General features: G+C 37.7%; 1 protein-coding gene across 3 annotated transcripts in view; it reads left to right on the plus strand.

Moving 5' to 3' along the window:
• The window catches only part of EPRS (glutamyl-prolyl-tRNA synthetase), an 83,798-nt gene that overhangs the window by 19,100 nt on the left and 48,593 nt on the right, over nucleotides 1-16,105 (plus strand). For 2 of the 3 annotated variants that reach the window (XM_025379017.1, XM_025379027.1), the window contains exons 6-12: nucleotides 999-1,093; nucleotides 6,169-6,295; nucleotides 7,283-7,475; nucleotides 9,241-9,412; nucleotides 11,489-11,722; nucleotides 12,625-12,709; nucleotides 13,205-13,264. In XM_025379017.1, coding sequence (XP_025234802.1) covers nucleotides 999-1,093; nucleotides 6,169-6,295; nucleotides 7,283-7,475; nucleotides 9,241-9,412; nucleotides 11,489-11,722; nucleotides 12,625-12,709; nucleotides 13,205-13,264 — 966 coding nt within the window. Of the gene's footprint in view, nucleotides 1-998; nucleotides 1,094-6,168; nucleotides 6,296-7,282; nucleotides 7,476-9,240; nucleotides 9,413-11,488; nucleotides 11,723-12,624; nucleotides 12,710-13,204; nucleotides 13,265-13,566; nucleotides 13,588-16,105 lie in introns of all 3 variants that reach the window. The other variant, XM_025379008.1, reaches the window with a different exon arrangement.

A 16,105-nucleotide genomic window follows, 5' to 3' on the forward strand; every position in this document is an offset into this window, starting at 1 on the left:
TTTGTTTTCTGTCCTTCGGTGCTATCGCACTTTTTTGAGGCCTAATTGTTCCTTGCTTGGTTTAATACCATAATCTCATAACTAAACTTCCTTTTGTCTCATCTTTCTCTAGTTCAGGGTATCACTTTAGAAAACACAAATCCGTGGTCCTGTTATCCCTGAGGACTGACTCCCCATTGCCTAAAACTTAAAAGCCAAACTTAAAAGGTCCTCTGTGTTTTTGACTTAATCTATTTCAGCTTCCTTCCCTACCCACCCAATATGCATTCCTAACTTTTCATGGACATTGCACTACTTTTTCCTGCCTTCGTGCCTTGCCTACTCTGTTATTTATTTACTTAGAATGAATACTCCATATACTCTTTTTTTTTTTTTTTTTTTTTTTTTTGAGACGGAGTTTTGCTCATCACCCAGGCTGGAGTGCGGTGGCACGATCTCGGCTCACTGCAGCCTCCGCCTCCTGGGTTCAAGCGATTCTCCTGCCTTACCCTCCTGAGTAGCTGGGACTACAGGTGCACGCTGCCACGGCTGGCTAATTTTTGTACTTTTAGTAGAGATGGGGTTTCACCATGTTAGCCAGTCTGGTCTCAAACTCCTGACCTCAGGTGATCTGCCCTCCTTGGCCTCCCAAAGTGCTGGGATTACAGGCATGAACCACTGTACCCAGCATCCCATATACTCTCCATCTGATACATTTCTACTTATCTTTGAGGTCCAGCTTGTTTCTTAACTCCTTTTAAGCTTTTCCTGATAAACCTAGATATTGCTGATTAATTTCAACTGAGTGATCTAACAGTACCCTGAACATATCTCTATTACTGGTATTGGTTTTAGTTATATTCTTATCAGATTTTGCAACCTCAAGTACAGGGATGATGTTCTAGTCGTCATGTTTTTCATAACCAGTGTGTGTAGTGCCTGGCACATTTGTTGAATGAGTGTGTTCTTAGACATTTAACCATAAGACTTTTTGTTGTGATGGTGGTTGTGTTTTTCAGGCACCTGAGAAGAAGCAAGATGTTGGGAAATTTGTTGAGCTTCCAGGTGCGGAGATGGGAAAGGTTACCGTCAGATTTCCTCCAGAGGCTAGTGGGTAAGAAAATGTAACTTACATTTATAATTGAATATATTTAGTGGGAAAGCTTTAAAACAGTGCTTAAATACTTAAAGTATGAATAGGTTAATATTATAGAAGAACGTAAGATTTTAATTGTGATAGGTAAAATTCTAAACATCTTAATAGTTTTTACGTTATTGTTAATGTTGATTTAATTTGTAGTTTTAGTTTGTGAACTTAGTAAAAGAGACAGCATTTTAATTTTATCCTGACAGAACTGTAAATGTAATTAACAAAATATCCACAAATAAAAAACCTTAAATTTCATTTTTAGTTTTAGATTTTTGGGCTTCCATTTAATTGGATTTGTGTTTGTACCCTGAGCAGTCCTTTTAATTAGCAGTTCAAGTTATGATAGCGTTGTTTGGTTTTTTTTTTCCTTGAGATGGAGTCTTACTCTGTCTCTCAGGCTGGAGTGCAGTGGCGCTATCTCAGCTCACTGCAAGCTCTGCCTCCTGGGTTCATGCCATTCTCCTGCGTCAGCCTCCCAAGTAGCTGGGACTACAGGTGCCTGCCACCACGCCTGGCTAATTTTTTTGGTATTTTTTTTGTAGAGACGGGATTTCACTGTGGTCTCGATCTCTTGACCTCGTGATCTGCCCGCCTCGGCCTTCCAAAGTGTTGGGATTACAGGTGTGAGCCACTGTGCCCAGCCAGCATTGTTTTTAAGTTATTTTTTCCCCCAAATAAAGGAAGGGGAGTCCTGAAAAGCCTGTTTCTATTCCTTTCTTTCCATTAGGTGTCCCAACCCCTTTATCTCTTGGCACCCATGGAAAGTAGTATTTGAATAGCTCATTAGGGAAAAAGACTGTTCTGTATGATGATCACCAGGCTGGGGCTGCTTCAGACCTTACCCACCATTCCCCAGGGCTGAAAATGAAGTCTTTGTCTTTGCACACCTGTCATCCTATTTGAAGCATACTGGACAAGCTTTATAATAGCGTCCTTCCAATGATATTAATATAATAAAATACCTCGTATTAAAGCAGTTAGCCTCACTTAGAAAATTAACCATTAGGAAAATGTTCTGCCATGTTTTATAATTGAGGTGATTATTTTTTCCAAATTTAGGATTTCCAAATTTAATTTTTTCAGATTTTGTATTCTATCACCATAACGCAGTTCTCACCCTTATGTAGTACACAGTAGAAACTGGAAGATACAGAAACAACTTTCTTTTAACTATGTATTTAATACTTCTTCACAAACTATTTCATAAGCCTCATTAACAGTAAAATTACTTTCAGAATTTCACATTTTTGTCTCTGCTTTTCTATGTTTGCTGATTCAGGAGGTGAAATAAAGGGTAGATAGAAGGAGATGAAACAAAAGTAATGACTCTGGAAAATTCACAGACTTGATCATTAAATGGTTGATTGGTAATTGACTAAGTGGATTCAGTTATAAATAATGTTTACCTTACATGGTTTAATACCTATAGACATCCTGCGTTCCTGCCGTCCAGTATTCTGCTACTGTGCACTTGGTATGAGAGGTCATGATTGTCCTGTTGACCTTAATTGCCTATAAAACCACCTTTTTTTTTTTTTTTGGCAGTGGCCATTTGTAGCTGTACCACTTGAACATTTGTCTTTTTTGAATCTTCATATTTCGTGTCACTGTCATTTCTTGGAATAGTGAGTTCCCCATGTTTGTATATTTACAGTATAAAATATTTTTTGTTATAAATTATATCAGTTTCAGAGACTATGCTCATGAGACAGCTTTGGGATTTGGAATATAAATCAGTATTTAGTTTTTCTTACTATGCATAATTTTGATCATCTCTTCTTATACTGTTAAAGAGTTTTTCTTTAATTACTATTTTTTCTTTTTTTCTTTTCTGTGTCTTAAATGAAAGGCCAGAAGGCTTGGCTTAGCCTTTTATTCTTATTCTTAGCTAACATATACATAGCACCTATTATGTACGGGTGCTACCACATGCTTTACTTATAGTAACTTATTTAATCCCAACAGCCTTCTAAGGAAGTCACTATTGTTATCTCTGTTTTACAAATGGTTTCAGAAACAGATTCATACAACGTTTTAGTAACTTGCCAAGCTCAAACCTCTACCATCTGGCTCTAGAATCCATATAATTAAAAATTATACTACATGTATCTGTTACATGTGGCAGAAGCCCAATTCAGCATCACTGCTAACTCATGCAGCATGATTCTTTTGTGTGTGTGTGTGTTTAGCTATTCTGATATAGATTGACTTTTTAACTGATGGTTTTAGTTGTTTTGTGACTTATAGTCCTCTTAGCTTTCTTGGGGTTTGAAATTGTTAGACCTGCAGACGTTATTTCAGATTTAGAAATAACATTTTTGAAATAATGTTTTGATCTCATCACCTTTCTTAATTTCTGTATTTTAAAGCTAAGCACATTAACTGTAAAATAATAGGTACTGATTGTTAGTCTCTTCTTGACAATGGTTATAACATGTTATTGGGCGCAACACCCTCAGTTAAAAGTACATCACAGTATTTTTCTTCCTGGGAATTTATGGCCCTTCATTTAGTTTTATTTTTAATAAATTTTTAATTTTAGAATAGTTTTAGATTTACACAAAGTTGCAAAAATAGTACAGAAAGTTCCCATGTACCCTGTACCCAGTTTTTCCTAACATTAACATTTTACATTATTATGGTACATTTTTCACAACTAATGAACTAATGTTAATATATCATTAATTAAACTTCATCCTTTTTTGGGATTTTGTTAGTTTTTCCCTACTGTCTCTTTTCTGATCTAAGATTTCATCTGGGGATATCACAGCCCTTTATTTTTTTATTTTTATTTTATTTATTTATTTATTTATTGTATATTTAGTAGAGACAGGGTTTCACCATGTTGGTCAGGCTGGTCTTGAACCCCCGACCTCAGGTGATCCGCCTGCCTCGACCTCCCAAAGTGCTGGGATTATAGGTGTTAGCCACCATGCCCGGCCTACAGCCCTTTATTATATGTAGAAAGTTTTGAATAGCCGTAAATACATTGCATTTTACTTGTTTGCATTAGCCTTTGTGTATAAACCCTCCCTTTTGTCTTTTTTTTTTTTTTTGAGACATAGCCTCGCACTGTCGTCCAGGCTGGAGTTCAATGGTGTGATCTTGGCTCACTGCAACCTCCGCCTCCCGGGTTCAAGCGATTCTCCTGCCTCAGCCTCCTGAGTAGCTGGGATTACAGGCGCCCACCACCATGCCCGCATAAGTTTTGTATTTTTAGTAGAGACGGGGTTTCACCATGTTGGCCAGGCTGGTCTTGAACTCCTGACCTCGTGATCTGCCAACCTCTGCCTCCCAAAGTGCTGGGATTACAGGCGTGAGCCACCGTGCCCGGCCCAAGCCCTTCTTAAAGTTGAATCATTGATCTGGGATGCTAATGACTTTTAAAAACTTGATTGATTTAAAAATGATATAAATTCATACAAGAGGTTGTACTTTTCCCCTTCCCATATTGATGTCAACTGAGATCAGAGCTGTGTGGGAAACTAGGTAACTGTCTTAAAACTGTACAACTGTTGACTGACGTGGGCAGATCACGAGGTCAGGAGATCGAGACCATCCTGACTAACAAAGGGAAACCCCATCTCTACTAAAAATACAAAAAATTAGCCGGGTGTGGTGGCGGGCACCTGTAGTACCAGCTACTTGGGAGGCTGAGGTAAGAGAATGGCATGAACCTGGGAGACAGAACTTGCAGTGAGCGGAGATCGCGCCACTGCACTCCAGCCTGGTCGACAGAGCGAGACTCCGTCTCAAAATAAAAAAACAACAGAAAAATAACCACAATATAAAAACTGTGCAACTGCTACCATCATTATAATTTGAAACTAATACAAGTTGGTGAAAGCTGATTAAACTTCCTTGCTTCATGCCTTGTTTCCAGCCCAATCAACTGTATTTCAACATAGTGGTGTGACATCTTTTCTTTTACTCATGTACTTGATAGGAGGAGGATCTTGATGTGTAATATTATCAACAGTGCCTCTGATGTATATTCTTCCTTACAATTGTCAGCTGCTCATAAGAACAGCAGAACAGTGTTTTTGTAGATTCTGATTCAGTGAATGTTGGTGCTGATGAGACCTTTGGGATTATTTAGTTAAAATTCTTTTATTTTTAATCTCCCTCACATGAGTTTACCTCTATAACAAACCTTCGCATATATCCCTGAACCTAAAATAAAAGTTAAAAAATTAAAGTTAAAAAACACTCTTTTGGCTGGGCATGGTGACTCATACCTGTAAACCCAGCACTTTGGAAGGCCAAGGCAGGCAGAGCATGAGGTCAAGAGATCAAGACCATCCAACATGGTGAAACCCCGTATCTACTAAAAATACAAAAATTAACTGGGCGTGGTGGCACGTGCCTGTAGTCCCAGCTACTTGGGAGGCTAAGGCAGGAGAATCGCTTGAACCTGGGAGGTGGAGGTTGCAGTGAGCCAAGATCGTGCCACTGGACTCCAGCCTTGGTGACAGAGCAAGATTCTGTCTCAAAAAAAAAAAAAAAAAAATTTTAGCATCTGAGAAAACCAAAGCCTAGAGAAGTAAAGTGACTTTTACTAATTGTCATGTGCTCTTTTCATTTAGCCATCACAGTGACAGTCTCAGAAGAGCTTCTCTCCAGTGGCATAGGTGGGCACCCAGTTCTCAGTAGTAGCAGGTCTTATTAAAGACAAACAGTGGAAGGTAGCATTGGAAACAATTTTGAAGCAGCTTTACTTTAATTAAATTACCATTCTTTTTGATAAAAAGAAAAAGGAGAGTTTCCTTAAGGTTGCAATGTTTGTAAATACCTTGTCCCCTCTGTGAGATTTTACACATGAAGTTGTTTCTTATAATTGTTTTATATATGTTGTAGTCTTTTTTTCTTCCTTTCAGGGTCAGATTTTCTATCACAGTACTTTTTGTTGGAAAATAAAATATGACTTGGGTACCAATTGGAAGGATTTTTGTTTAGTTCTCATCTCCTCAAAAAGGTTAAGTTTAAGTATTTAGTTAAAACATGTTAATGAGTTTCTTTGTGAAATGTTTTTGTTTTAGTTACTTACACATTGGGCATGCAAAAGCTGCTCTTCTGAACCAGCACTACCAGGTTAACTTTAAAGGGAAACTGATCATGAGATTTGATGACACAAATCCTGAAAAAGAAAAGGAAGATTTTGAGAAGGTAATTAAAAGTGTAGTGATGACCCTTTGTCAGAAAAGTTAATTAAAGTTACAGGATTACCTAATACCTTCATGGTATAAAAATAAATTTTGTTCTCATAGCTACTTTTTTCCTTATCTATATATTCCATGTCTGAGACCTAAGCTAAGAAATGTCGAGCTCCCATACCAAAAAACTTAAAATTTATTTTTCTTTTCCCCATTTATAGAATTTACCTGAATGATATGTTTTCCTATAGTACCAATTTATTAAATGAATTGGTCACTGGAGGCAGGTTTCTTGGTCATATAATTTTTTTTTTTTTGAGACGGAGTCTCGTGCTGTCGCCCAGGCTGGAGTGCAGTGGCCGGATCTCAGCTCACTGCAAGCTCCGCCTCCCGGGTTCACGCCATTCTCCGGCCTCAGCCTCCCGAGTAGCTGGGACTACAGGCGCTGCCACCTCGCCCGGCTATTTTTTGTATTTCTTAGTAGAGACGGGGTTTCACCGTGTTAGCCAGGATGGTCTCGATCTCCTGACCTCGTGATCCGCCCATCTCGGCCTCCCAAAGTGCTGGGATTACAGGCTTGAGCCACCGCGCCCGGCCTCTTGGTCATATAATCTTAAGTTTATGAATGAAATAAACACTAAGTAGGTATTGGAAAATGTGAAGGTTTCCTAGCCTCTTATCTTTATTCAGAAGTATGGCAGTGTATTCAAAGAGAGGGCAAATGATTGTCAGTTCTCCCGGTAATGACCAGCTTTTCCAAAGTAAATGGAAAACTCCATCATGAGATCAGCTTTCTCAGCTGGAAATTTGGAGACTAATATAATGAGTATCTATCTCTTTTTTCTTTTTTGATCTAATATCATGTAACTTCCAGAACCGTTTTCAGGCTAAATAAGACTGATGGTTTATATTACATTTGCCTAAATGCAGTATCAAGGGTTGAAAATGCACGAAAGAATGCAAAAGATATACCGATGGTTATTTTGGTTTCTTATTACAGGTTATCTTGGAAGATGTTGCAATGTTGCATATCAAACCAGATCAATTTACTTATACTTCGGATCATTTTGAAACTATAATGAAGTATGCAGAGAAGCTAATTCAAGAAGGAAAGGCTTATGTGGACGATACGCCTGCTGAACAAATGAAAGCAGAACGTGAGCAGAGGATAGAATCCAAACATAGGAAAAACCGTAAGGCACATTGTTTTATGTTTTAATTGATATTTTTATATTCTGCTTCTTTAGTTGAATGTGATTTCTTTTTTGTGAAAGCTATTCGTTTTTTTGTTTTGTTGTTGTTGCTGTTGTTGTTGTTGTTGTTTTGAGGCAAAGTCTCACTCTGTTGCCCGGGCTGGGGTGCAGTGGCACAATCTGGGCTCACTGCATCCTCTGCTTCCTGGGTTCAAGTGATTCTTCTGCCTCAGCCTCCCAAGTAGCTGGGACGACAGGCGCGCACCACCACACCCTGCTAATTTTTGTATTTTTAGTAGAGACGGACTTTCACCATATTGGCTAGGCTGGTCTCGAACTCCTGACCTCGTGATCTGCCCACCTTGGCCTCCCAAAGTGCTGGCATTACAGGTGTGAGCCACCATGCCAGGCAAAAGCTGCTAGTTTAAACATATTTGGGTATATGACTCATTTGTGTTAGAAATCTTTTTTCTTTCTCTATCTTTATGTTCTTATTATTTTATTAACATCACAACCACATATGAATATGCCCTTCATGTCTCACTTATTATGTGTAGTCTTTTGCATTGTATTCATTCAATTTGAAGGATTCCTTCTGCAACATTTTACAGTTTTCTTACTTTAAATACTTAGCCTTTCTATAATACAATGTTTGATGATAATGTTGTCACCCAAGTCTTCCTTTTGGCATGTGGGTAAATGTGAATATAATATATAATATAAGCTCAGTACTAACCTATATCTCTGAACTGTCACTTGACTAAAGAGCATATCTTTCTTATTCATGACTTCTCTCCTGAACTTCTAAATTGGGCTATTTTCATTCTGTAATTATGTTGTCAGAACCACACTATATTAAATCTTGAGTGTTACATTTGGGAAGTATTAGTAAATTAAAATAGTTATAATGAGTCTTTTTTATTTTGAAAAGGTTTTCTACATTTTCAAAGGTGGCTAACCAATGGACTTTTAGACCTATCTTGATTCTTTGAGGGCAATTGTCTTATATTTCTAGTAGCTTCCACAGAAAATTATTGTTTAACAGTTCGTATGCATATGGGGCAGGTTTTTGCTAGATACTGTGATATAGGTGGAACCATTGCCACTTGGAATATGGAGTCCTTTTTTCTAGTATTAAACTCTTTTCTTTCTTGTATCACTGTCTGTTTTCTATCACCTCTTATTTTCTTGGATCCAAGAGTATCCTGCTTCTCACTGGGATGATGAAGGGGCTTCCAGGGAACCCATGAGTTCAGACTGTCAGCCTGAGATGTGTTCTTTAGACAGGCACGGGCTGTAGTGCCAATGCCTGTGGGACCTTAGGGCCAGACCAAACCATTCTGTCCCTTAGGCTTGAGGTGGCAAAAGAAGAGAACGCTTCTGCTTTAAAGGTAGAATGTTAAATTTGAGGGAGATGAGAAGGGGCTGGCCCGTTGTACCATGATGGGAAGGGAAACACTCGGTGAGCGGAGCCTTCAGGCCTTGTACTTTTTTTTATGCTTAATTAATACTACATGAGTGGAATGTATTAGTATTATCTTTTCTAAAACATATTTGTATTTCCTAAATGTATTGTGAAACATCTTTCATTAAAAAATGATGCATTTGCTCTTGGTGCTGGATACTGGAACTATTACAGTGTTTTTAAACTAACACAGGGTGGTTATAAAACAAGAACATGAAATTTTATATCAAATTATAGCACTATAAGAATAATTTCAATTTAACCAGATGAGTTAACTGTAATATAATTATCATTTTATAGCTATTGAGAAGAATCTACAAATGTGGGAAGAAATGAAAAAAGGGAGCCAGTTTGGTCAGTCCTGTTGTTTGCGAGCAAAAATTGACATGAGTAGTAACAATGGATGCCTGAGAGATCCAACCCTTTATCGCTGCAAAATTCAACCACATCCAAGAACTGGAAATAAATACAAGTAAGTGTATCTCCTTCAATATGCTAGGTGACCTTCTGTGCTTTTGTTTTGATCTTCTCTAAACATGGAGTAGAAGCAAAATGGTCAAGAAACCTAGCCTTTTGTTCATTCATGGGTTAACTGGCTGGTGGCCTTTCAGGGGCTGTTTACTCACCTGTCAATTAAGGTTATACCACATTATTTCTAAGATCACTTGTATCTGTGAAAGTCCTGAGTCTTTTTTTTGTATTGATTAGGTAAACTGCGATGTATATCTTTAGATGAAGATACTTTGCTTCCTGTAATAAACTTTGAGTCTACTTTGCACAAATTGATTCCTAAAAGTAATAATATTGAAGACTTCCAGAAGTATGAACAATACAAGAAAGTAACATGTGTTTAGATTAGTTTTCTATGTGGATTTGTGGGTTAACAGATCTTCGTTTTAAATGGACCTTTTCCCAAAAAAAAGCCTACTTTATAAAGTAAACCATAAAATATATTTTTTAATACTTTGAAGAAGCCTACTACACATAAATGCTGAATTAAAACTTCTGAAAAGAATGGTAAATGTAAATGATTACTTGGTTAGCTGATGTGACTGACTTTAAACTCATGGGTGCTGACATGTCTGTCCATATATAGACAAACACACGTGTAATTATATGTGCATACATACTATTTTTACCAGGATTACTCCTTGTTTTACTAAGCAAATCCTTTAAGTACATTTGGAAAAGTGACTTTGGATACACATTTTCAGTATCAAATAATCGCAAAGCATAATGCAATAGTATCTTAATCAAGTTGTATCTTAAAGGTTACAGTGTATAATGGCTGGGCACGGTGGCTCATGCCTGTAATGCTGACAGTTTGGGAGGCTGAGGCAGGAAGATCTCTTGAGGCTGGGAGTTTGAAACCAGCCTGGGAAACATAGTAAGAACCTGTCTCTACCAAAAAAATAAATTAAAAAAAAAAAAAAGAAAAAAACCAGCCAGGTATGGTGGCATGCATCAGTAGTTCTAGCTACTTGGAAGACTGAGGCAAGAGGATTGCTTGAGTCCAGGAGTTCAAGGTTACAGTAAGTTGTGATCATGCCACTTCACCCCAGCCCGACCAACAGAGTGAAACCCTTTCTCTAGATAAACAAAAAGGAAAGCATTGGCTGGGTGCAGTGGCTCATGCCTGTAATACCAGCACTTTGGGAGGCCTAGACGGGTGGATCGCTTGAGGCCAGGAGTTTGAGACCAGCCTGACCAACATGGTGAAACCCCATCTCTACTTTAAAAAAAATACAAAAATTAGCCAGGCATGGTGGCACATGCCTGTAATCCTGTCTACTCGGGAGGCTGAGAATCACTTGAACCCAGGAGGCGGAGGTGGCACTGAGCTGAGATTGCACCACTGCACTCTAGGCTTGGTAAAAGAGTGAAACTGTCTCCAAAAAAAAGAAAGAAAGCATATTTGCACTAATATGTATATTTTTTTAATTCAAATTGATACTGCATATAAATTGTATACATTATCTTAGTCAGAAACTGTTTTTAAGACTATTTCATCTTAAATGTAATTTTAACATAATAATTTTCTGGTCTGTTACCGGTTTTTGTTTTTTTTTTCTTTTACACAGTGAATGGAGCACTGTTTTTGAGTGTGTTTGACTACTTTTAAGACTCTCAGGGATTTACTTGAGTAAGGGATTACTGAAGACAGTGAGACTCCGTCTCAAAAAAAAAAGATGTTCAAAAGCTAAATTTCCTTAAAATTATTACATGTATTGCTTATTGCTTCTTACCATGCCGTACATTGGCCATTACAGAAATATTATGATTATACAATTTGCCAAACCAATACCTAATTTTGTATTAAATTGCAAATTTGCTTTTTTGTTTGACTGCTAAGTTGATAACTGACTCATTGTTCTCAAAGGCTGATAATGTTCTGATATACTTTGAGTATTATAAGTCATAAAACCTTTTGGTTTTTAAGAATCTGTTAACTTGTAAAGAATTACATTTTAAATTAGTATTGTTGTTTATAATGCCTAATCTAAGAGGGAAAGGGTAAAATGTTTTATTTTTATTTTCTTTTTTCTAGTGTTTATCCAACATATGATTTTGCCTGCCCCATAGTTGACAGCATCGAAGGTGTTACGCATGCCCTGAGAACAACAGAATACCATGACAGAGATGAGCAGTTTTACTGGATTATTGAAGCTTTAGGCATAAGAAAACCATATATTTGGGAATATAGTCGGCTAAATCTCAACAACACAGTGCTATCCAAAAGAAAACTCACATGGTTTGTCAATGAAGGACTGGTAGATGGATGGTATGTTTAATGTTACTTAGAATTGACAAGAAGTAGGGACGTAGTAGTTATCAGTGATTTTTAAACTGCTTGAGAGATAGGGAAGGTGATCGGGACGAGGGGGAATGGATAGGCATATAGAATTCTTGTCTTCTTCTCAACCAGTGCATTAGGGCTCCCCATTCTTGTTTTAATGCCACAAATATGGAGTGCCCACTGGGGATCATGGAATGAAAAACACACATGAGGGCACATCCTCTGCAGGTCTTAGCATTTAATAGAAAAATAATTTTGACTTTCTGGTCATTGGTGTATTTGGTTACTGATCTCTATTCTCTACTGAGGCTGAGGTTTTTCTTTTTTGGCTAGGTCCCAAGAAGGTCAAAATACCCTTGAGTCGAAGTGAAGATGTAAAAGTTTATCTTGAGCTCCATTAAAAGGGTATTACTGCATACTTACCGAGGTTGGCAAATCCCTGCAAAATATTTATTTCCTACATATATTTTGTTTTATTCCAAAGGGCTTTATAAAGTACATTCATTTGTGAATGACAGGATACCATCTTTTTTCTGATTCTCATGGTCCTGTGTGGAATAGCGACCTTGAAAATGTTTGTTAAATAAAAATGTATTAATGCATGGGATTTCCATATTTGAAAATGTCACCATTGTGTCTTTTTTTCCAAATGTGCTTCTACTGTTTCCAGTAGTGCATTTATTTTACTGCAGTATTTGACAAGTCAGCAGTTATCCTGTTCCTTGAACTTGGGCTTACTAGTATTGCAATTTACCTAATTCGTATAACCAGCTCTTAGCCAAATGTTTAACAAGCTCAATATAATTTATTATTCATTAAGTATCTTCTGCTCTCCACATCTACACATTACAACATTTCCCTGGTACTTAAAATGTACATATTTCCAGGGATGACCCAAGATTTCCTACGGTTCGTGGTGTACTGAGAAGAGGGATGACAGTTGAAGGACTGAAACAGTTTATTGCTGCTCAGGTGCGTTATAGTTTCTTTTCCAGCTTCTCTGTTTGAAATTTCAGGTACTTCTATTACTGTCCCTTTGGTCTTTATTATCTCTATTGTTCTTTCTATTCCTTGTTTGTGCCTTATGAGCCAAGGGCAGATTTTTTTTTTTTTTCTAACAAACTTTAAAAAAAAAAAAAAAAGTTTATCACTGCTTATAGTAGTGAAAAATTGAAAATGTCCTAAACTCCTACGCTAGGTTTGGACTAAGGCAGCTGAAGTATTTTTAGCAGTGAATTATATGACTTGACTGTGACCAGTCTGTAGACTGAACCTTTGCAGTGAACTTTGTTAAGGGTAACCAAATTAGTTTGTATACACTGAGTTTTACATTTCACTAGAAGTAAACTTGTAAGTATTTATCAAGTTTTTTTTTTTTTTTTTTTTTTCTAAACATGCTTAGCATGAAATAAAGGTAAAGTTCTAATTAATACTTCTTGCCCTTAAAATCTTGTTACTGTTTTTTAGGGCTCCTCACGTTCAGTTGTGAACATGGAGTGGGACAAAATCTGGGCGTTTAACAAAAAGGTATATATTTTAACTCTCTGTCTTCTTTTTTCATGCCTAAGTCCCAAATAATGTACAAGTAGAAGTCATTACTGTGCTCATGGTAGAGAAAAGTTTGTGAAGAATATTAACATTTTGCAGACTTTCAGGAAAATGGAATGTTTTCCTTTTTTAAATACATGAAGAGCATTAATTAAGCCTATTAACTATTCCAAATAAGTAACAGTGATTGAAACAAACAAACTTGGAATTATGGGGAACAGTAATAGTTTTTTCCTTAAATTTTTTATGAACACTCTGCATTTCATTTTTCTGCTTTCAAGCTGCGAGCTCTCTGTAAGAAGGTATTACTTAATGCTTTTATTTGCCTTAAACATAGCTTTTAGCATATTACATGTTAAAACCTGAGATGTTATATGGCTTTGAAGCACAATCACATGTATATAAAAGACTTGGTGTTAAAAACCATGTCCTCTGGTTTTCTTAGTACCAAAGGGAATATTGGGATAACCCCATTCTACCCCATTCCCTTGTGTGCTGAGAGGACATAGAATTTTAAAAGTATATATTTCATTGAGTTGTATTGAAGTTTCATTAATTATAGTTCCTTTGTCCTACTGAATCCAGCTTTTTTTTTTTTTTTAAACTGTTTCTTAAAGTCAAATGAGGAACACTGCCTATTGACATTGTTAATTACTAATTGGAAAGCAGATGCTTGGACACTATAATAAGGCAAATCATTCAAATGCCATGTTTTAAATTATGCTTTCTGTGATTGTGTTCTGTAAATTCTTATTTGGGATTGCTGCTTGATGGTGCTGATGTCTTGCCTCAAGAAATAGTTGCTTGTTTCGCATGTGTCTTGAATTTGTTTTATTTTGGTCTTTCGTGTTTAGTTTTTGATACATAAAGGAATTGTTAATTGGTTCTTTCTGTTGCTGCAGTTACTAATAATAAATATGAGTAGAATTTGCTGGCAAAGTTAACGTTGGTGTACTTTTCATTAACAATACAATTTTTAATGATTTCAAGTTTTAATAAAGTTAAGCATGGACACTTCAGATATCTGAAATATATTTTACTGTAGTCAAATAGTTCTATAGGGTCTGTTAAGATGAATAACACATTCCTCTATCTTCTTTCATAGTTTCCCTGGAGAAAACACTTTCATTTCTTCTAGATAGTTCTTTTGATATTTATTACTTACATTTCTTTCTCTCTCTCTCTCTTTTTTTTTTTTTTTTGAGACAGAGTCTTGCTCTGTCGCCCATGCTGCAGTGCAATGGCGCAGTCTAGGCTCACTGCAACCTCTGCCTCCCGGTTTCAAGCGATTCTCCTGCCTCAGTCTCTCAAGTAGCTGGGACTACAGGCATGTGCCACCATGCCTGGCTAAATTTTGTATTTTTAGTAGAGATGGGGTTTTACCATGTTGGCCAGGCTGGTCTCAAACCCCTGACCTTGTGATCCATCCGCCTCTGCCTCCCAAAGTGCTGGGATTACAGGCGTGAGCCACTGTGCTCAGCCTATTGCTTATATTGCTGAATGAAATATATGTCACTACTTTTTTAGTTATGTTTAGACATATTAGTTGACTTCCCATGATGGAAGATAAATAATTTGGCCTTTTTCTCCTAACTTTTGGTTTGCTTGTAGTTGATTGTCTTGCTTTGTCTCTCCCTCTCATTTGCTTATTTTTCTTTTTTTGTTTTTGTTTTTCTGTTAAAAAAAAAAAAAGCCAGATTCTCATGCCTCTACTCCCAGGAGTTTGGAAGGTCAAGGCAGGAGGATCGCCGGAGCCTGGGATTTTGAGACCAGTCTAGACAACATAGTGAGACCCCATCTCTCCAAAAAAAAAAAAAAAAAAAAAATTAGCTGGGCCTGGTGTGGTACATGCCTGTAGTTCCAGCTACTCGGGAGGCTGAGGTGGGAGGATCACTTGAACCCAGGAGAGCAAGGCCGTAGTGAGCCCTGATCACACCACTGCAATCCAGCCTGGGTGTCAGAGTGAGACCCTGTCTCAAAAGAAAAAAAAAAATTTTTTTTGCCTCAGGCTGGAGTGCAATGGCATGATTTGGGCTCACTGCAACCTCTACCTCCCGGGTTCAAACGATTCTCCTGCCTCAGCCTCCCGAGTAGCTGGAATTACAGGCGTCCAACACCACGCCCAGCTAATTTTTGTATTTTTAGTAGAGATGGGATTTCGCCATGTTAGCCAGGCTGGTCTGGAACTCCTGACCTCGTGATCCGCCCACCTCAGCCTCCCAAAGTTCTGGGATTACAGGCATGAGCCACCACGCCCAGCACCCCTGCGTAGTTTTCTAAATCTGTCTCCACAAGATGTGGAAATTTCCCACCAAGATATTCAGATGCCTTAGGTGTACTTTGAGTTTCATTTTGGAGACATCTCTGCCAGAGGCTTCTGTGCTGCTCTGTAACCTGATTTGGATTCATGGCCCATTGGCTTCTGAGGCACAGCTGTCTTCCTAGGTCTCTTCATCTTCCTAGGGATTCCCTTTGCTTTTGTTCTATAATGGACATTACGGAACATTGCCCTGTTCTTGGATCTTCTTTTTTTTATATTACCTTCTTGCTTTCCTGAAGGTAATACATCATTCTTTGGACACTCAGTCCTACTGTATACCTCTGGTAGCTCCCTGACAAGGGGAGCATGGGATGAAGAAAATTTTTGAAACCTTGTATCTGACCTGTGTTTTTTGTCTGAAATTTCATGATGATAGGCCATGGTGAGGGTCTGTTTTCATCCACATCCATTGGAAGAACATATGGCTTCCAGTCTGGAAACTCATTCCTTCAGTTCTGGGAAATTTTCTTGAATTCTCTCCCTTTCCCTCTCCCTTTCCG

Source organism: Theropithecus gelada, chromosome 1 (assembly GCF_003255815.1).
Source record: "Theropithecus gelada isolate Dixy chromosome 1, Tgel_1.0, whole genome shotgun sequence".
NCBI classification, from domain to species: domain Eukaryota; kingdom Metazoa; phylum Chordata; class Mammalia; order Primates; family Cercopithecidae; genus Theropithecus; species Theropithecus gelada.